The 21,502-nt window shown below is 41.4% G+C and overlaps 1 protein-coding gene across 17 annotated transcripts in view; it reads left to right on the plus strand.

Annotated features, from left to right (window-relative positions):
- MCTP2 (multiple C2 and transmembrane domain containing 2) overlaps nucleotides 1-21,502 on the plus strand; it is a 250,502-nt gene that overhangs the window by 83,614 nt on the left and 145,386 nt on the right. For all 17 annotated transcript variants that reach the window (XR_016392018.1, XM_022598922.3, XM_022598920.3 and 14 more), the window contains 3 exons: nucleotides 19,538-19,680; nucleotides 20,416-20,492; nucleotides 20,982-21,093. Coding sequence is in view for 16 of the 17 variants with exons in the window: in XM_022598922.3 (XP_022454630.2) it covers nucleotides 19,538-19,680; nucleotides 20,416-20,492; nucleotides 20,982-21,093 (332 nt within the window). In the remaining variant the exon portion in view is untranslated. The remainder of the gene's footprint in view (nucleotides 1-19,537; nucleotides 19,681-20,415; nucleotides 20,493-20,981; nucleotides 21,094-21,502) is intronic.

Here is a 21,502-nt window from a genome sequence, read left to right on the forward strand (position 1 = left end):
TTCTCTGCTGAAGTTAGTTGCTTTCTCTTACTTTATCAGCCATGTAAATGATGCTGTAATAGACATACTGTGTATGGCTCCATACACAGATAAGAATATATCTTAGATTAAAAATAGTGTATGTTTAAGAGCAGACAGTGGAGCCAGACTGCCCGGGCTCAGTTTTTTTCCATTTATTGCCATTTGATTTAAGAAATGCTCCTGGATCCCCCTGTGACTGAGGTTCCCCATCTGTAAAACAAGAACATTAGTAATGACCTACCTTATAGGCTTTTAGGAGGATTGAAGGTAGTGACTTAAAACTTTGTTGGGTTTCTAGCACTTAATAAAAGTTAACTGTTGTGAGCAGCTCAGGACAGAACCTAGAAATGCAATTACAGGATCCTGAAGATGCACATTTTCAGATGTAAGAGATACTGGTACATGGCCCCCTAAAAGGTACAGAGTATGTCCTCTCCTACGCTATGGTTATGTGTTCCCTACCTTGTCACCGTTGAATATTTCCTTTTATCACTCTGCTTAGTTTTTGGCAATCTTCTAGGTCAAGTGTCCACTTGTTTTAAGTTGTGCTTCGAGGATTATGATGGTGATGAACATGGCCCTTTGTAGTTCCTCTCCTGTGAATGGCTCTCTGTATCCTTTGCCCAGTTTTCCATTGAGCTTTTCCTTCTAAATTTTTGTGAGTCTTTCAAATTTTCACCATTCATTTGTTTGTTGCAATTTTTCTTTGCCAGTCTGCTGTTTACCCCTCATTTTTATGGTCTCTTTTGTCCTTCAGAGGTTTTACATCTCATTACAGGTAAATATGCCTGTTTTTCCTTTGTTGTCTCTTTTCATTTATTTCTTTTAGTAGGTGGGACCTTTTTATTCTAAAGAATTTTGTGTCTTTCTCCAGGTCTTTGCCAGTCTGTCCTGCTAGTTCCTCTCTACTTTGTTTTGGAAAAACTGTGAAACGGAGGATGGGTCTCCCTTCCATTTGTCTTCTGTGTCTCTTACTTTTTCTTCCTCATTCTTGCCATTACTTTTTTTTTTTCAGGAAGAATTCCTCAGCCGGGCCTTCCAGCTCACTGTTTTCTCGTCAGTTGTTATGACCATTGTGATATTCTGTTCATCTTTTGAGTTGGCTTTTTTCATTTTTAGAACAGGTTATTTCATGCATGAGAGGTTGCCGTCAGCTTTGAGAGCATTAAGTATACGTTGAAAATCTCCTGTTTGGTGCTTTCTCCCTCGGATATCCTTGGGTTGTGTTTTCCACTCCTCTTTCTATTTGTGTGTCCCTGTTGCCATCTATGGATGCTGTTTTTACTTACTGTGTCCTGACTTCACTGAGCATAAGCAGGGTTGGGACATGCAGCCAGACAGGGAGAGCCAGTCGTTCAGGCTGGCTCCTGGTGATGCCCCGTCATGGAAAACCTTCCTCAATGGCTTCCTGCCCACACTCACGTTTCCTGCTTGCAAGTGCCTTTGCTGGTCACTGCTCGGCACCAAAGGGACAGGGCAGTGCTGGGCCATCCAGCTGCTCTATGTGTGCTGTGCCAAGCAGTCACCGTGGTACTTGCTCAGGCCATCTTCTGCTTCCTGTATCCACTGCCTCCAAGCTGGAGCATCCCTGGTTCACCTGCCATCCTATCCTCTTGGCCCACCTCTGCCCCTGAAACTTTTTCTGCTGTGACTTTCTACTGCTCTGTTTTGGACTGTGGGTTCTTCCATCAATCTGATCTCACCAACTTCCATCTTTTAGATCTGCATATACCCACTTTTTAAAAACGAAATTACTATCTTTCTCTTTTCTGTCTCTTTCTCTCTCTCTCTGTCTTTTTGTAATTTCTCAGGATTTCAAAATGGTGAACAAATTCCACTTTCTGTTTGTTGGTAAATAGTGTTTTCTGTCAAAGTTATAATTTCTTATCCATCAGTTGTGCCACTTCTTGTGTGCTGTCATTGTGTACTGTTATTATAAATGTCTGCATCTTAATAGATGGCTCTCTTAAGGTTATTTTGAATGATTTGGGGCAGATAGCATTTTGTACCTGAAATCACATCTGAGGGACACGATCATAAACTAGAGTGAGGTGCCTGCCCACAAATATCCTGACTTTTGCTCAGAACCTGCAGTGTCCAGTGGATGCTTCCGTCAAATGATGATCATTATGGAGCTCGATTTGGGACAGTTTATCTGGAGACTGGAAGTGTGTTCCACAGAGAGCGCATTTAGCTTTACTGGAGAGAAAGTGCTCTACACCTTTAAAATACATGTCCTGTTGTAAATTTTTGGAAAGCTCCAACATAGTATGTAACTTCAGGGCTGTGCCCAGGCCTTGGACCTCTTCCAGGGCCAGCTGCCCCTTTTCCAGTTTTGCCATCTGTTCTGATTATTTATCCCTAATTGATGTGAGTGATCTGGCCACACCACCCTTGATATATCACACCAGTACCCTTACAACAGATACTCAGGAGACAGTCAGTAAACTTGGCAGATGACGGGGGAGCCATTGCCTACCTCAGAAAATGACCGAAACAATAGGGTTTTTGTGTGCTACTCCACACCTCGCTGCTTCAGGGCCAAAGGAGAGACTGTAATCTGTGCTCTAATCCCGTCAATACCATCTCTATCTCTGTAGTTTCATCAGAGTTAAGCATCATATGACATTTGGCTTTATCTTGTGTCAACCTAATATAATCCAAGGATAAATACCTAGTAAGGCACCTAGATCATAACCTGTTTTAGCACCTATATCTTTTATAACCAGTAACATTGTTCCTGTCTCTTATTTATTGGGAAGATTAATCATTATCTATTAAGAAAACATCCCCCTCTCAGCAAGTGCTTCTTCTAGACTTTGCAGTGTGGTGTGCCTTCCTTACTGTGACTGTGTTCATGAGTGCTCGATTTTCGCAAGTACTAAGGTGGTGATCAGGGCATGTTTGGTGCCCACTGTTGATTTGTGCAGGGATCATAGTCACTGGCACCTGTGCTTGCCTCCTTTGGCCCGGACTGACATGGCTTATCGCTATGCCAATATTTTCTACGGAGCCCAGCCCACCCTCAGAATTTTATCCAGCACAGTCCCTTCGGCCAGTAGTTCTCAAATTTGAGTGAGCATCAGAACAACCTAGAGGGCTTATGAAAATACACATTGCCCACCCCCAGAGGTTCTGATTCAGTAGGTCTGGGGTGTGGCCCGAGAACTTACATTTCTGACAGGTTCCCAAGTGATCACGATGCAGCTGGTCCAGGAACCACCTTTGTGAGGACCACTGCTCTAGACACTGGGTGGTAGCACTTGAGCAGAAACACGTGCTTCTCCTGGTAGGGAGAGTTTCAATTCCCGATTAGACACAGCGTTTTCTTTTCTTGGGGCCGGACCTCATTATGCATTTGCACTCTTACTCAAGCTGTATTCTCTGAACATAATTGAACGTGGTATTCGCCTCATTAACATAATTAGGTACAGAGAATGGTGTGATGTGCCAAAGTACCAAATATAAAAGGACTTGTGAATTATCTATGAATTTACACTATGCTGTATCACATGTTCTCCGATTCTCTGGATATGGGATCGATAGCCAATAGTTTCAGTACTAAATATCCTTCAAGATCTATTCACATGGCATTTCTATCTAGTCTTTTATGTTTTTCACAGACATAAGCTCCCTGTCATCTCGGTCCTATGAAAATTTTACCTCTATAAACCATACACCCTTACCCTCAATTGGATAAATGCCTGGTCATCCCTGTTACTATTAGTGCTGTATTAGCTGGGTAACCGTTTTATTCATCTTCGTATGCCCTACTGTGCCATACTGGAGGTTTATACATAGAATGCTTTTCATACATTTTCGTTCTTCATTAGGGAAATCCAACTTAAGTGCCGGACTTAAAGACAAGGAGTATTAAAGACTATCGTGAAAGGGAAAACATCTTCCCAGGAGGGAACAGAGTTCCTTCACTCACACCTTGACTCAGCAAGCATTTATTCAGTCCCTTCAGTGAGATGAGCATCACACTGGTACTCGACTGGGACCTAGTGATAGAGTCCAGAAAAAAAAGACTTACATACAAGCAACCCATTTAACAGAAGTCCTAATTCAGGTGATTGAAGTACAGAGACTAAGTGACTTGACCAGGGACTTGCAGGGAGGCAGTGGCTGAGGCAGGACTCACCAGAATGGGTGTTTCCGGGGGACAAGAGGAGGAATGAGACATTACAATCTACTTCTTGGCTTGTGATTTCCGATGGCGACTCACTCACTCTCAAGTGGAATTTACCCATCTGCAAAATGGGCATGATGTAGCTTGCCTTATAATGTAGTTGTAAGAACTGAAAAAAGGAAAGTGTATATAACATAGTGCCGTACATAGAGAAAGTAGTCAATAAATGATAGTGTGTGTGTTATGGTAATTAATGAATAACGATAATGAACTTGGCCCATGATCCTGACTCCCACTGCAGAGCTGGTTCCTGTGATCCGTGTCAGCTTTCCCATCAGTGACCTTGGACACTTGGCTCTTAGTTTGGGTTAATTTGTCAGTACCCTTGTGATCTCTGTGTATGCCCTGTCTTCAGCATAGGAGTTGATTTATGTTTTATTTTACATATATTCAATCATGTATTTTATATTTGTCTAAAATATAATCAATTTGATCAAATATTGATTTCACTTATGACAGGGATGCCTTCAAAGTGTTGTTGAAATGTGTTGCACCGTTGACTACAGAGGACCTGCTCCAGGATATTTAACCCAATTGTGCCATCACTCTTTGTGAATTTTTAGGGAGAAAAAAAAATTTTTTTGATGAATCATTCCCTGCTGAGGGAAGAGGTCAACATTTTCTTTGGATTATTACATAATCATTGCTGTGTAGGTAACATTCCATCTAGAACATGGGTTGGCAAACCTTTTCTGTACAGGGACAGAAATGAATATTTTAGAGTTTATGGGGCATAGGTCCATAAACTTAGCGACAGTTACTCTGCTGGTCTAGTGACCAAACAGCCATAGATAATATGTAAACCAGTGGACGTGACCATGCTCCAGTACAACTTTATTTACAAAAACAGGCACGAGGCTGGATTTTACCCATGTCCAAAATTTGCTGACCTCAGTCTAGAATATCATGACCTGATTTAGGATTTTCTCTTGGAGAAGCTGCTTTTTAGAGTAGCCAAGTACTTCTTTATTTAAAATAAGGAGGTATAAGCTAATGAGAAAGTGATCAAGTTGTGAAGCTCATGTTTTCAAATAAAGTATCTGGAAAACATCTCAGTAATGTGACATAAAATAATGCAGAAAAATCTAGAGATGTTGGGCAGTAAAAAGTCATTTTTTCCCCACTATATTTTCACTGGGCAGTAAAGTAAAAAGTCATCATATCTCTCTCAGGAAAAGATGTTTCTGACATACCTAAAGAAAGGATGTTCAAAGGCCCTTATAGGGTTTGTGATTGAGGACTGGAAACTTTGTCCCTTGGCCCATCCAGAAAGAAGGAGGAGAGCCTCTCAGAAACAGGGATCCCCCCAACTTCTCACAGGGTTATGAATCCATCAGCTAGGGGCTGGACGATGGCCTTCCCTGGTGTAAAGAGTGCTGTGGACATTTTATCTAAACCTCTCACTTCTCTGGCTTCAAACACAGGGCTGGTTGGTTAAGTAGACTATCAAGTTGTGATTTTGAGATTTTCTGGGAGATTTGGTGAAGTTTGTTATACTAGGAAGTTGCTAATTCTAAACAATGTACAGGTTTAGCGATGGTGTCAGGAACGTACTGTTATGTAGTCGCCACCCAGAGCATCCCAGGGTCTTTAGCTGTCAACTCCTCTATCCCTTGTACAGAATAGATAGATAGGGGCATGTGTGTGTGTGTGTGTGTGTGTGTGTGCGCACTGAGTAAACCGAGCAAAACCCACAGCTCATGAAAAAGAACTGGAGTTAGTGAGTGACTAAGCGGTAACTCACCTCGCTGTCATGAACATGCCTGTCCATCTATGAGTCACTGTGGATGTAAGACCAGTATCATGGAGCACTGAGAGGTTTTGATGAGGTCCCTCTGGAAGTGTGGCCACGTTGAGAAGATTGCCTCTTACAGGTCATTTTCCAGTTCCTCAGGAATTTCTCTTCAATTCCCTGGTGTGTAGTCCTTCAGCTTTGACTAGACTTGACCCACTGTTGGAGAGTTCTGTGCTGAACAGCCTCTTTTTTTTTTTTTTTCCTTTGCTGGGCCACTTGGGTTGCTACAGGGGTCTTTCTAGGAATGAGCCTTACTTGGATGCTGTAAAATGCCCAGGCATTTCCTGAAGCCCATCTTCCCAAGCCATCTCTAGGAGAAAACCCGAGCCCTCCCTGTCTCTCTGCTCTGTCCCGGTTATTCCCTGTTGCCTGTCTGCTGGTCACACATTCCCTCCTTTTCTGTCACCTAATTTTCCTTTGCTCTATCTTTCCACTCCTCTCCCTCATCCCAGCTTCTTCCTTTTACTCCTTTATATTTCCCGTTTCCTTCCCACTCTTTTTCTGGGAGGTTCTACAGACTGTATTGTTTTTGACCAAACCAGACACCTGTATTAAGTTCTCCGTCTGAGCCATTGTCTGGTTAACTCTTGGGGGTCCATAATTTCGAGATTGGTAAAGCAGAAGGAATGTGGTAGGACCAATTCATTTTATTTTATTTATTTATTTATTTATTTATTTACACCTTTATTGGAGTATAATTGCTTTACAATAGTGTGTTAGTTTCTGCTTTATAACAAAGTGAATCAGTTATACATATACATATGTTCCCATATCTCTTCCCTCTTGCGTCTCCCTCCCTCCCACCCTCCCTATCCCACCCCTCTAGGTGGTCACAAAGCACGGAGCTGATCTCCCTGTGCCATGCGGCTGCTTCCCACTAGCTATCTACCTTACGTTTGGTAGTGTATATATGTCCATGCCACTCTCTCACTTTGTCACAGCTTACCCCTCCCCCTCCCCATGTCCTCAAGTCCATTCTCTAGTAGATCTATGTCTTTATTCCCGTCTTACCCGTAGGTTCTTCATGACATTTTTTTTTCTTAGATTCCATATATATATGTGTTAGCATACGGTATTTGTCTTTCTCTTTCTGACTTACTTCACTCTGTATGACAGACTCTAGGTCCATCCACCTCACTACAAATAACTCAATTTCGTTTCTTTTTATGGCTGAGTAATATTCCATTGTATATATAAGCCACATCTTCTTTATCCATTCATCCGATGATGGACACTTAGATTGCTTCCATCTCCTGGTTATTGTAAATAGAGCTGCAATGAACATTTTGGTACATGACTCTTTTTGAATTAAATGGGAGAAAATATTTGCAAATGAAGCAACTGACAAAGGATTAATCTCCAAAATTTACAAGCAGCTCATACAGCTCAATAACAAAAAAAGGACCAATTCATTTTAAGTCTAACTGCTTCACAGTTTGGTTGACATATAGAGAGTGTTGAACCCTGGCTCAGTGTCCCATGAAAGGGAATGTGGCCAAGAAAGTATTTTGGTGTCCTCGAACTGGTATTGCTAATGCCAGCAGCCCTGTTTTCTAGGCCTGGCATGAGCACCATGTGACATGGCCAGGCCTCTTGTCTTGGAAAAAATGCTCCACTCAAAGCTTAAATCCCAGAGCATTAATTCCTGGAAAACAACAGCCCTTTCATTGAAACCCTGTGTTTTCCGTTGATGTGAAGGGTGGTTGCATAGTGTCCTGCTGTGCGCTAGCATACTAGGTTGCTGATGCCCTCTGGTGGCCACATTTCAATACTGCAAAAGGGAAAGAAAAGTCCATTGCGGGAGTTCACTGCAACATCACTAGGGCGTACACATCACTTCAGCTGTAGGCCGGAGGGCTGAGGGTTCATGGTCGTCTTCTTGATGTGAGTTTTAGGCAATGACAATTCGTGACCCATTCATCCAGCAAACGGTTCTCTAATCCCAGCCCAGGTAGACTGGGACAGCTGTTCTTAGAGCAGGGACAGGTACTTTTGCAGATTATAGGAAGAATGCATTGGATAAGTCATTTTCCTATTTGAAAGGAATGGTTTAGAAAAAAAATTTTAAAGATCTCCCACTAGTGTGAAAAGTTGGCCATGCAATAGGGGTTTAATAAATTACGAAACTGCTACCAAAATGTTCAAATGTCAGGCACCTCTGATTTGGGTCCTGTTTGCCTCTTGTGATTTACTAGGCTGATTTTAAAGATTGTACCATTTCTATGATTATATATTTCTTCTTTAAAAAGGAAAGAATGCTCTTGTATTAGACCTACAGAGGAACATTCTCCTCATTGCAGCTGTGATTGGGGGACAGGCTGGATGTTTCTAGAACTCTGTGTTATATGCTGAGGATCAGCCGTGTAGCTTCCCAGCAGGTGTGCTGTGAATGGGATGCACTGAGGGTTCACCTCTCTGCCTCCGGGCAGCTCTGTGGGCTTGGACCAGCCCCTCAGCAGTCTCTTCGGTATACTCTTTGCTGCCCAACACAGATGACCTTGTTTGTGCTAGGATGGGAAGTGTTGGGGGCACTGGGCAGTGGGTCAGAGTCACAGACTCGGGGCACAGACCATCTGAGTTTGAATACCAGCTCAGACATCATCCAGCAGTGATTACGGGGTTTAACCTGTACTTATGGGGATGTGTGTGTGGGAGGGGTGACATAGCCATGTACAGTGGCCACGAGCTATTATTATTGCTGTGTCTGGTTCTAGTTATTCTCCTTTCGGTTTTATTTCTGTGTTTTCCCTCCGGGAAAGGCAATGACTTGTGGCATTTCCGCCAATTTTATTAGGGCCCTTCTTCCCAGTTCCTTGATAATTTGTCCCACTGTTTGCATACCTCTTGTTTTTCTCTTTAGATTTTTTTTTTTTCTTTTTTTTTTGCTGTACGTGGGCCTCTCACTGTTGTGGCCTCTCCCGTTGCGGAGCACAGGCTCCGGACGCGCAGGCTCAGCGGCCATGGCTCACGGGCGCAGCCGCTCCGCAGCATGTGGGATCTTCCCGGACCGGGGCACGAACCCGTGTCCCCTGCATCGGCAGACGGACTCTCAACCACTGCGCCACCAGGGAAGCCCTCTCTTTAGATTTTGTACTCCTCACCCCCTGCCCACTGCCAGCAAGGCAAAGGGTTGGTTAAGGTTGTTTTCTGAGACCAGTTCCTGATTTCTTGTCAGTGCAACAGCAGAAATGAAAGAGACACTAGTTTTTAAGGGTGCATTATTTGAATAAGAACCCCATTGTGAATTGATGGTTTTATTTTCTTCATCTTAAATTTGACTCAGAAGGTGCCCCTCAAGTTTCATAGCGACCAACATGGGAAAGCTTGGTGTGGATGAAGTCATCCCAGTAGGTCATTACTTATTGGAATTTTTTACTGAATGTACTACACAGATCTGATTTTTAAAACAATACTGAGTTCTAAAGTAAAATAGGATCTGACTTCAAATTACTTGATGATTTGCTATTTTTGCTTCACATATATATATTTTTCTGTATTTTACAAGTTCTATTTTGAGAAGAAATTAAAAGCAGTAGTACACCTTTCTTTGTTTATTTAATGTGCCGGTTTAGGTTATCATTCCAGATTTTAATTACTAGTAATAATGCTACAGAACACATTCTTGTGCCTACATCTGTGTGTCAAACTTTATTTCTTTGCAAGTCATTTATTGCAGTGAATTGGATGTTTTCTGTCACATGATCTGACATTTCAAGATTCTACTTAACAGAATTGCCAGTTCACTCTTGAGAAACACCTCTATTGTGCTCACCCACCAGGAGCATATGAGTGTTCCACTTCCCGTTTCTCAACTCCACTGTGTGTAGATTATCTGTGTCAATTTTGATAAAGAAGAAGTATCGTCTTGGTTTTGTTTTAATTTGTGCAGAGAAATTTGGACCCTGAGATATATTTGGTTAAGAGATATTTGCTTCTCTTTTGTACACAGCCAACTCCATCCATCTCTGTGGCTTATTCTCCTGGTTCCTGGATATGTTCATGTATATTTTTCTACGTTGTCATTTGCCTTTTAATTTTGTTTATAAAGTTTTTGTTGCAAACCTCTTTTCCAGTCTTACAATTTTATTCTGGAGAGTTTCCTTTCTTCCTTGCGTCCTATGCTTTCGTACCTTGAAAGGCCTTTTCTCTCTTGAGAGAGATGCATTTACCTATATTCTTTTCTGTCTGGTTTTACATTTTTTCATTAATCTCTTTGATCTGTATCAAGTTTATTTTGATTTCTTGGCCCAGAGTCGGAACTTAGTTTTACTTTTTGCCAAATGGGTATTTAATTAACTAGGACTAAATTTTCCTTTCCCTAATGATTTGATGGCCACTTTTTAATTGGGTATTAAAATGCAGTCCATATGAGGGTCTGCGTTTTGGATTTCTCTTTGATTCCTATGGATGTGTTGTTTTGTTCCAGTGCCAGCACCACATCACAGTTGTACTGTACTGAAGGGTCACAGTCAATACTTTTTATTTTGCAAAAATTGGGGCTTTGCTTCACATTGGAGTACCTACTCTGAGCACCAGATGGCGCTCGATCATTGGTGTGCTTGTGTGGGAGCAACGAAGACACATCTGGTCAGCTTATTCAGAAAGATGCTCATTGATTAGCAAACTTGAAACTTTAAAGATGCAAACACCCATCCTGAAACTCAGGTAGCAGTTGGATTTCCTCCACTTGGTGGGTTTCGGTAGCCTGCCAAGGTCCCGCAACAGGGATGGGGAGCCGAGTTTACACCCCTGTGTACTTCTGATCACCTCATCAAGAATAGGGGTGCAGGCATCTCTTCTTAGTGACCACTTCAACAAAAGCCAGTTTGTTCAATTGCTCACCAAATGGCCCATTTACTGAATCCATCAGTATATTGACAATGTTTTTCATTCATCTATTTAGAAAATTAAGTGTATAACATTGGATGAGGACTTTTAAAAACAACTTTGGGGCTTCCCTGGTGGCGCAGTGGTTGGGAGTCCGCCTGCCGATGCAGGGGACATGGGTTTGTGCCCCGGTCCGGGAAGATCCCACATGCCGCGGAGCGGCTGGGCCCGTGAGCCATGGCCGCTGAGCCTGCGCGTCCGGAGCCTGTGCTCCGCAATGGGAAAGGCCACGACAGTGAGAGGCCCACGTACCCCCAAAACAAACAAACAAACAAAACAAACAAACAAAAAAAAAACCAACTTTGGAAGGTCTCTGGGTCATATTAGTTAATCGGCTCTGAAGACAAAGCCAGAACAGCATCTTAAATAATATTTAATTTGTCTCAGGCCAAAGAAAATGATAGAAAGGAATGGACATGGCCTGGCCTAAGCTGAAGATCCCACAAAGGGGATGACTAAAGACAGAAAAAGAATATAAGGGGGAACAGAGGTGGCGAGCAGGCAGAGAGTAGGGCAGGTAGGGAAGTCTTGAGGTGGGGTGGGTGGGGTGAAGGAAGTTTTGTGGGGAGCATGGTACAGGGGGAGAATCTGAAGGCCCCATGAGGACCTCACTCTCCACAGCTCTCTTAATTCCCCTTGTTTATTCTATACAAACTTTAAAAATAGTCAAAATAAACAGTTTGGGTAAAACTTTATAAATAGTTAAAATAAGCAAGTTTTGGTAAAATTGGTAAATTCAGATCCTCAATCTCACTGTAAGTTGGCCACTGGATGATCTTTCAGAAAAATGGATTTTGGACTTCCCTGGTGGCGCAGTGGTTGAGAGTCCGCCTGCCAGTGCAGGGGACACAGGTTCGTGCCCCGGTCCGGGAGGATCCCACATGCCGCGGAGCGGCTGGGCCCGTGAGCCATGGCCGCTGAGCCTGCACGTCTGGAGCCTGTGCTCCGCAACGGGAGAGGCCACAACAGTGAGAGGCCCGCGTACCGCAAAAAAAAAAAAAAAGGATTTTGGTGAATTTGGTACACTACATCACAGGGTCCAGCCATGGGCAAGCCTTGTCCAAGGTGCCGCTGAACTGTTGTCCATGGTGGGCTCCCCAAGTGGAGGGGAGTCAATCTCACTGGGAGAAAAGTTCAGGAGTGGTTCAACCAGGATGTGCTAAGTGACAGAAGGTGGCCAGCAAGGCCTTTAGATGGTCTGGGAGGAAACTGTTCTTCTGAGGCTGGTACCAAAAAAACCGAAGCGTGTAGCCACCATGTGCAGGAGAAGGGGAATGTGCATGTTCCCTTCATTTAATTGTAGTGGATAAAGCCTGGCTTGGAATTCTGCTAGACTTGAATCTCCTGCTCTCTTAAGTAAAGTAGACTGTGCTCTATAAAGGGAAAGTTGTTTCTCCTGTCCCATGGGACTGAGGAAAAATGCCCTTGAGTTTCCAGAAGGCCCATTATGGTTTCTGAAGGGGTCTGTTAAGAAAGCTGCGATTGGACGTGGCTTGCTCTGGAAATCTCAGTTTAACTGCTAGAGGGCAGCAGCAGCGTTGAAAAATCGTCACTGGCTTGTTTTCTGAAATCACGTCTGGCTCTTACTTAGCCACCCTTGGAGAAAGTCAGAACTTATGGATCCCATATGAAAACAACTCAGATTTACTTCTTTTTCTGGCAAGAAGAAACATTCCAAATAGGTATATATATTGCAAAGAGTCTAAAGATATGTGTATAAATATAATGAATCTTATTACTCTTAAGCCAGAGGATAGGAAAAAAGTCAAATTTATGCTTTTTCATATGTGTTCAAATACTTTTTATGCAGAATGAATTCATCTATGTGTATCTCAGTTTCCCTAAAGACTTAGTAAATAATTATTGACTTGAAACTGAACTCTTAATATCCCCTGAGAAAAGTTCTCAGGTATTATAAAATGTGAACTTGGTGTAAAATTATGGAGATCATTTCCTTTCATAAACAAACAACAACTCTGAGAAATGCATTTAATTAGGAAACTTTTCTAGCTTAAGACCACGTTTCTTTTGGAGACGCTATATGGCTGAAGTTTTTAACTTAGCAAATGAGCTTTGCTGGTGACAAATAACTAGGTTTTGTCTACAAATACAGCTTTCGCATTCAATGCATTGGATTTTTAGTTTAAATTAGGAATGCTAGTTTTAAAAACCTATATGATATAGTACATAAACTATATGATATAGTGCATATGTGTGTATTTATATATATATATACACACACACACACAAATAGATACATAAATGACCATTAAACTGATTTATAGAAATATACTTACGGGCATGGAAGGGGACAGATGTGTTATTGACTGAAGAAGGCAGGTAAAAGAATACAATATGAAGGTTGATTCCTTTTTGTGGAAAGTGTGTGTGTGTAAAGTCACGGTGCATACCAAGATAGTAAGCTTTTCTAGATGGTGGCAATTTTCTTTCTTTCTTTCTTTCCTTCTTTCTTTCTTTCTTTCTTTCTTTCTTTTTTTTTTAATTAATCTTGACTTTCTGCTTTTTCTACTACCATGGCCATGAGCTGTTATACTAGAAAAAGCAAAGAGAAGGTGTTGGTAATTGGAGTTTCATTACAGATGTATCTTATTTGCATATTGGGCTAGTTCTTGAGCCAGTCCATGTGATTTTGTCTATTCTGTTCAACCACTTCACCTGTTGATACTGCCCATCTTTTCCATAACACACTCAATCTGGTAATAGCCCCTTGGGATGATAAATCGAATGCCAAGAGAACAGAACCTTCAAATATGATGGTTCTTGATGACTCTCTCCTGATGATAAACTTGAGTCCTTCTTATTGAGCTGCCTGTTATTTTCGTAAGTTTATACCTGCAAAGTTCTCTGAAGTCCTAATGAATCCCCTTAGGACTGTAGGTGGGGCAGTAGCTAGTACTCATGAATACTTAGTGACTTTCAAATTTTAAACGGCCCATTCCTTCCAAGACAGCTCAGATTGTTTCATGAAATTTTCCCAAACCACGTGGGATCCCTGTGAGAAGTATATAGCATAAGGAATTTTCTGTTCAACTTTTGAAGACAGAAGGGGTTATAAACATCACACCTTTAGAAGGGACATATAGAGACAAATTATCAGTGCATGTTACTTGGACAGCTAAAATAAAGTAAATGAATATTTAATTAGTACTGCATACATTGTTACACACTCTCCCCTTTTAAATTAATTGAGTAGTAATACTATAAATAGAAGCACATACTATGTAAATGTTTGGAGCCTCTTGTTACCGAAGTATAGTGGTTCATTCAGTTCTCAAGATAATTCTACAAAGCTGGCATTTTTCCATCTGCAGGTGAAGATGGTAAGGCTTGAGGAAATTATGATGCTTAAGGTTATACAGTTACTGAAAGGAAGGTCTGGGGGTTTAATCCACCATGCCCATCTTACTTCAAAGTTTATTCATTTATCATATTTTCATATAATTCACCTACCATGCATATTAGGCAACTCTGGGCATGCATCTCACCTTCCAGAGCTTTGATTTGGAGGAGTTTAATATTACGTTCATAGGTGGCCCAAGTAAAATGTTTTCTATATTTAAATAATTTTATGAAATACAGAGTAGAAAAGTTTTAAGCTGTTTTTATTATCGCTTGTTTGTCATTAATACAGTTCTTAGCAGTGTTTAATATTTTACTCTACATAGGGAGGTTCCAAGTAAGGAAAGAGTAAACAGCTTTTCCCAGTGGTTTGGATGACATAACCCTTTCAGTCCGTGGAGCACCTTGAGGTATGAGTGTCCATGGATCATGCTTTGTGAAACCCTGGATCGGTGCTTCTTATAGTTTGGGTATAGCTGTCTCCTCAACTCCCCGGTGCTGTGTTATCTCAACTACCAGGTTTCTTCGCTTTAGCCTTTTTCTTCTTCCTTCTAAATTATAAGCTGCTGCCAGATTTATATTTCTGAAGCATGGCTCTGATCATTTTACTCTCCTACTCATAAGTAAACCTGAATTTCCTTCCCTCTCACACTAAAATAATTCCAGATGGACCAAAGACTTAAGTGTAAAAAACGAAAAGCTGCAAAATCAGTGGAAAGAAACATGGCTGAACTAACTGAAAATCCTTTAGTGAGAACAATTCTTCTAAGTAGAATGTTAAGCGACAGTGCCATAAATAAAACTGGTTAATTTGCCTAAATAAAAATGGAAATAACTTATTGCAAGAAGTAAGGTAAGTCTAAACAAAGTATGACAAGATTTACAGCCAATGGCTGCTTTCCATAATTAAGGGCTCATTCAAATCCATAAGCAAAAGACAAAACCTTGAGCCCATAGAAAAATGGGTAAATGATATCAGTGAGAATTTCCCTGACAAAGAAAGACAAATGTAGGTCACTAAAATATGAAAGATCCTAAGCTTTACTCTAAATGTTAATGATAGAGAAAAATGGAGATACTATTTTTTTTACCTGCCAGTTTTTCAAAGTAAAGATTTATGACATCAAATATTGGTGAGCATGTAAAGAAAAAAAATACAAAACGTATACTCTTGGTGGAAGTGTAAATTTTGACAGACTTTGGAAGAACAATTTGACAATGGCTGTCAGAACCAGAAAAGACACATTCATTTGCCCTGCAGTTTTTTTTTTAATAAATTTATTTATTTTATTTATTTATTTTTGGCTGTATTGGGTCTCCGCCGCTGCACGGGCCCTCTCCAGCCCTGGCGAGAGGGGGCCAACCCCCGCCACGGTATGCGGACCTCTCATCGCGGTGGCCTCTCTCGCTGCGGAGCACAGGCTCAAGGTGCATGGGCTTCAGCAGCTGTGGCACGTGGGCTCAGTAGTTGTGGCACACGGGCTCTAGAGAGCAGTCTCAGCAGCCATGGCACACGGGTCCAGCCGCTATGTGGCATGTGGGATCTCCCCTGACCAGGGCCCAAACTCATGTCCCCCGCACTGGCAGGTGGACCCCCAACCACTGCGCCACCAGGGAAGCCCTGCTGTTCGTTCTGAATATAATCACATATAAACTCAGAGATAGTCATACAAGGGTGCTTGTTGTAGTATTGTTTGTGCTAGTAAAAAAAAAAAAAAAAATTGGAAGTGATGTAAATGTTTATTATTTGGTAACTAGTTACATAAATTAAGATACAAGAACACAATGAAAATGTATGCAGTTGATAAAAGAAAAATAAAAACTGGTGAATCTGTATTGCTGATGTGAACAGAGCTTCAAGGTACTTTAGTTGTGAAAGCACAGAGTCCAGTGCATTTATTATGATTACATTCGAGTTAAAAACAATTCTTGTAGTTTTTCCTGTAAGACACTCAAGAAACTGGTGCATATGAGGAATGGGAATGAGGAAAGATTAAGAGGGTGGAGAGTTTTCATTTCATACCTTTCAGCATCATGAGCATGTATTACACTTGTTAAAAAATTAAAAAAAAGAGAACAGGAAAACCAAAACTACCCTATATTTCTTACAGAACAAAAACTTAACTCCTTATTTTGTGACTTTTAAGGCACTTCAGTCTGACTCAAAACCAGTCTGACTCAAAAATAACTTTCTCATTATACATTTTATCCCCTTAATTTCTGGATGAATTGAAATGCTTGCTTGGCACCGCACAGATCTAGTCATTTTGGCCTCTTTCCCCTTTCAGTGCCGGTTCCTCCAGCCCACATGGCCTCAGTCCTTTTCCGCTTGGCCAGATCCGCCCATGTTTCAATTCCCATCTCCTTTATTTCAGCCTCCACTGATACCCCAGCTGGAGCTAACCTTTCCCGCCTGTGAACTAGCATACCCCCCAAGTTCTATTCTATTTTGACACTTATCTCTTGGACCTTGGGTTATATATACCATCTGCCTGCTGCCCGCCAGGTACAGAAGAAAAGGCTCTGGGGTGGATCTTCCTTTGCCATCCCCCTTAGTACTCAGTAACACTGAGCCATGCTCTGAGGCAACCTGTGTTTGTGGCATGTGAGTGATGTTAGCAGGCCTGACAGGTACAGGGTCAAGGGAGGCATGACCATCCATAGCATCGTGTGCAGAAATAAGGACTGTCCCGCGTTGTCGGGAGTGTGAACTGGCACAGCATTTCTGGAGGACCAGTGCGTGGCTGTCAGTCTGTCTCAGCACACACAGAACCACAGTACCTTTTGCACGGGAGCAGAAAGCTCCGGCTCTGGATGTGTGATGGCTACATATTCTAAATTTGAGGCTCCGTGACTCTGTTGAGACCACATGGCAGGACGGGTGGCGACCCCAGGAGGGAGGCACCGTCTCCGGCCTCCTGGTTTCATTCTCCTCCCAAAGTTCCACACTACCTCTTTATTCCAAGGAGCCTCATTGTTTATGAAGCGCCCTGTGAAAAAAAGGTTAAAGTCCACCCATTCAGGTGTCATCTCATCATTTGTGTAATCTGGGCGTTGCATTCCTGAGCCGCGACCCCTTTTCAGAACCTGCCTAGTTAAGATGTCACTTGCCTGACAGTGAGGCACTTAGGCTCAGAGAGAAAAAAATCACTACGTGCCCCCTGCCCCCCCTTCTCAAATTTTCCCTAACAATTAATGCTGTGCTCACTTGACACCCTGGTTCCTTGTTTGGCTTTGTAAACCCTGGTCCCTTTTTCTATTAATTCCAGACATTAATATTTTCTTTCTCGCAACTGCTGCCATTCACCCGTGAAACAGTTTGAACATTATGTAGCTGTCAAGATGCCTGGGGATTACCCAGTATGCTTTGCCTGTGAGAAAGTGACACCACCGAGGCCTGGTTTTGAGATGTTTATTTTGAGAGCACGCTGACAAGCATGAAGGCCTGATCCCAGAGTGGCAATTTCATTTAATTAAAGGCCCCTTTTTATTAGAGTTTTCCCCCCACTTTTTTTTTTTTTATCTATATATATCAGAATGACTGTTAAAATCTGACTTGCCGCAGGTGTTCTCTTGTACTCTCAAAGAGGGGGTGTGGACAGATTACTGACTCACTAGTGACTGTTCCACTGAATGGCTGGGAATGCCTTCATTTTTACTGTCCTGCTCAGAATTGCTGCTGAAGTGTGTGCGAGTACGTGTGTGTCCAGGTTTAAAGTATAGACTGCTGGGTTTCTGCCCCTTTGTTGCCAAACTTAAAACGTGAGTGTCGAATATGTATATGTGTATATTTGTAACTTGATTTCTTTGTTTTAAAGTTAGCAGCCTTGCCATACTGGAATGGCTGAATTATCCAAATGATACCTTGGTTCCTCTGTTAAGACTTTTAGCCAATGTGTATTATCTTGCCCCCAAGTGATGTGACTCCCAGTTAGAATAGTTAGTATAAGAATTGCATTCATGTTCAGGAGTTTTCCGTCCTGCAGAAACCTCAGAAAGAGCTGAAAAAAAAAAAATGATTGAAATAATTCATGGTGGGTATTAACGAGTTGGAAATGTTTGTGACAGAGTAGCCTAATTAATTTTTGATGTAATATTCTTAGACTACATTGGCTTGACTTTAATATCAAGAACTCATGTCAGTAAATCTGTGGAGGCCTCTGTTGGGCATTGTCCAAGGCACCTGGAATGTGTCAGTGAACAAGACTGTTGGTCTTTGAGCACTTATTCAGAGTCTGGTTCACGATGAATTATACCAGCATACCTCCCCAAATTAGATTTTTTTCCTTTCTTTGTAGCATTATCGGCTAGCCTTCATTCATGCCCTCGTGGATTATTCATTTATTTGTGCCTCCTTTATTCATCCTTCACTAGGTAGTAATGTGCAAGTATGTCCCAGTCACTGTTCTGTGTCCCGAGTATGATGGCACACTTGCACAACACATTAATCCTGGTATTATGTTTGTGGGCATGTTTTTTTCCTCAACTGATCTGAAAAATGTGGAGAAGGGTCCATCATCGGCCCTTCTTTCTGCTTTGGACATAGTGGCTATAGCGGGACATTATTCTTTCCTTTTCAAAGCTTCCTGGGAAGAGGCAGCAGGTCAAGGGTGTTGGCCCGAGGCCAGCGGGTTGGAGGGCCTTGTTGAGGGGCGTTCAGCTCTCCAGGGGGAGACAATGTTCTCTACCGCAGGTGCGGAGGGTGGGGCAAAGAATGGCAACTTTGTCAGTTTAATCTCTACACCCCTGGTTCTGGGGTCCGAGTCCCCAGGCTTCTGAGTCGGTGGTTCCAGGGATTGATTGATTTATTATGATTATATTATAAAGTACAGGGTTCTGTTGAGTCAGCCATCTGGCCAAATGTTTGAAAATGGTTTCTTTCCATTTTCACTGACTCACTGCCATTCTTAGGAGGAGTGGGCTTCTCCCCAGGACTCCTGAGATGCGTGGCTGGTGCTGGTGGATTTTATTTCTTGAATTTTTTGTGGGTAGGAGAGTGATGACATACCCACAATGAAACCAAACAGAAAAAGCTCAAGGAGCCCATTTATATTCTACCAGGAAAGGCAAAGAAGAATCAGTCATTTACCCCAGATTGTTTCACTTCTCTCCCCTCTCCACCTCTGGGGCCTTCAGTCTCTGTGCAGGGAGACATTTGTTCTGGGTGTGCTCAGTGAAGTGCTTTGAGCCTGGAGAGCGTGGAAAGAATCGTTATTTAATGGAGATCCTAGGCTTTTTACGTGTATTTTAAAAACCTGTCTTGCTCTCTTTTTCATTTAAAGGCACGAGTGATCCCTATGTGAAATTTAAGCTGAATGGGAAGACTCTGTACAAAAGTAAAGTCATATATAAGAACTTGAACCCAGTTTGGGACGAAGTAGTCTTATTGCCAATACAAAGCCTTGATCAAAAGCTGCGTGTGAAGGTAATCCCAGATGACTTTCAAATCTGCTCTTTTATTAAAAACATTTATTTCTCAGCCATCTTCACCCTCTTAAAAGTCAACTTCCCCAAATTCATTCTTGTATCATTCCTAATCACTGGCTTAAAAATATAAGTATGGAAGGGATTCTTTATACCCTTGGTCAAACTGTATGTTACTCTTAGATCTAGCAGAGTGAAAATAATATCTCCATTGATTGTATTTAAACTTACTGAATGTGGAAGAAATATTACTGCCAGTGCAGTGGTGACAAGTACTAAAGCCTTTCTCAGAGAGCTTTAAGCTACCGGTTGTAAGCATCAATTGCTCTAACATCTGGGTTAAAACTGCATGAGTTGAGTGCAGGATGGGATTGCTATAGAATATTTAGCAAATTTCTATTTAATTGGCAGATTTGCTCACTGCGGAAAACAGTAAATTTTAATGAGACCATTTAAACTACAGAGAGTGGTCCATTGTGCATAATATCTTAATGCATATGAATACTGCCTTAAAAGTATTTTCTGTTATTTTGGCCATAGTAAGCAAAATGCACAGGTTTGAATAATTTTGTTCTCCCCATCAGCTTGGTTAAATTCTTCTTTATACTGTGCAAATTATTTTTAGATCTAGAAGACTTAATTCAAAATTCCCAGCCTATTGCATTTATCCATACTTTGATATACTCAGTTGGTTTGCCATATTAATGTGTGTTACTGGCCCCCTTCTTCTTTGTAGGTGTATGATCGAGATTTAACTACATCTGATTTCATGGGTTCTGCATTTGTCGTTCTGAGTGATCTTGAGCTTAACAGGTATTGTAATTTTACCATCTAGTTGTTATTAGTGAATTTTAGAGGGAACTCAAGATAATCACATGTCAAAATCAGAATAAATGAAAGAGTGCTTTAAAATGTGAGTTTTTCTATAATTTTTGCTTTTTAGCTCCCAAATATATATTGGTCAGATATTACATCTTCTATAACATAACCTAAATGGTGTATTGAATTTTGTACTTTCGTGTTCATTAACCTACTTACCTTAAAATTAAAACAAGTATTTACATTTTCTTTGGGCAGTAGGGGAGAAGAATCAGTTGACCAACTGTTGAATTAGGCGATGCCAAACAGTTTCTCTACCCCTGAAGATGGTTGGTTTATTTTCACTGAATCTGGTGCTTTTTTTAACTTGTGTCTCACCCCTGTTCAGGGGTAGGAGATTTTTATCATAAGCTCCTGATGTATTCTTAGGCTATAAAGTACTACCAATAAGTGCTACCATCATTTGTTGCTTTTTGCTTATAGGACGACTGAACATATTTTAAAATTGGAAGATCCAAACAGTTTAGAAGATGACATGGGAGTGATTGTATTAAATTTGAACCTAGTAGTAAAACAGTGTGATTTCAAGAGACACGTGAGTGTGACCCTTTTGTTCTTTTTAAAATTCTCCATTGCAGCTTTTCTTTGATAATTGGGTTGCCAGATGGCTGACATTTTTGTATTTATTTGGGTAGGGGGAAAAACTGTATAGAGACTTAAAGTACCTATCTGTGATAATGTACACCCTTTCTTTTGGAAACCTGGAAAGAAATCCAGTAAGGAATGATCTCTATTTTGGCTAGGGATGTAAACATTACTAATATTGTAGCAATAATACTATTGCTGTTATTAAGTGTTTTTGCTGCTTATGGTTTGCTTGTCACAGATCATACAAAATTTGCTTTTTCTGAATGTTAAGGTTTCCATTTACTGTTTTCTTAGGTACTAGATGACTTAGGCATTATTTAGTTATGAAAAGCTGTTCCCAGGATTTAGTCATTGTG

This window comes from Delphinapterus leucas, chromosome 2, assembly GCF_059928025.1.
Source record: "Delphinapterus leucas isolate spDelLeu-1000000601 "Yukka" chromosome 2, BTC_Dleu_Yukka2, whole genome shotgun sequence".
Lineage (NCBI taxonomy): Eukaryota > Metazoa > Chordata > Mammalia > Artiodactyla > Monodontidae > Delphinapterus > Delphinapterus leucas.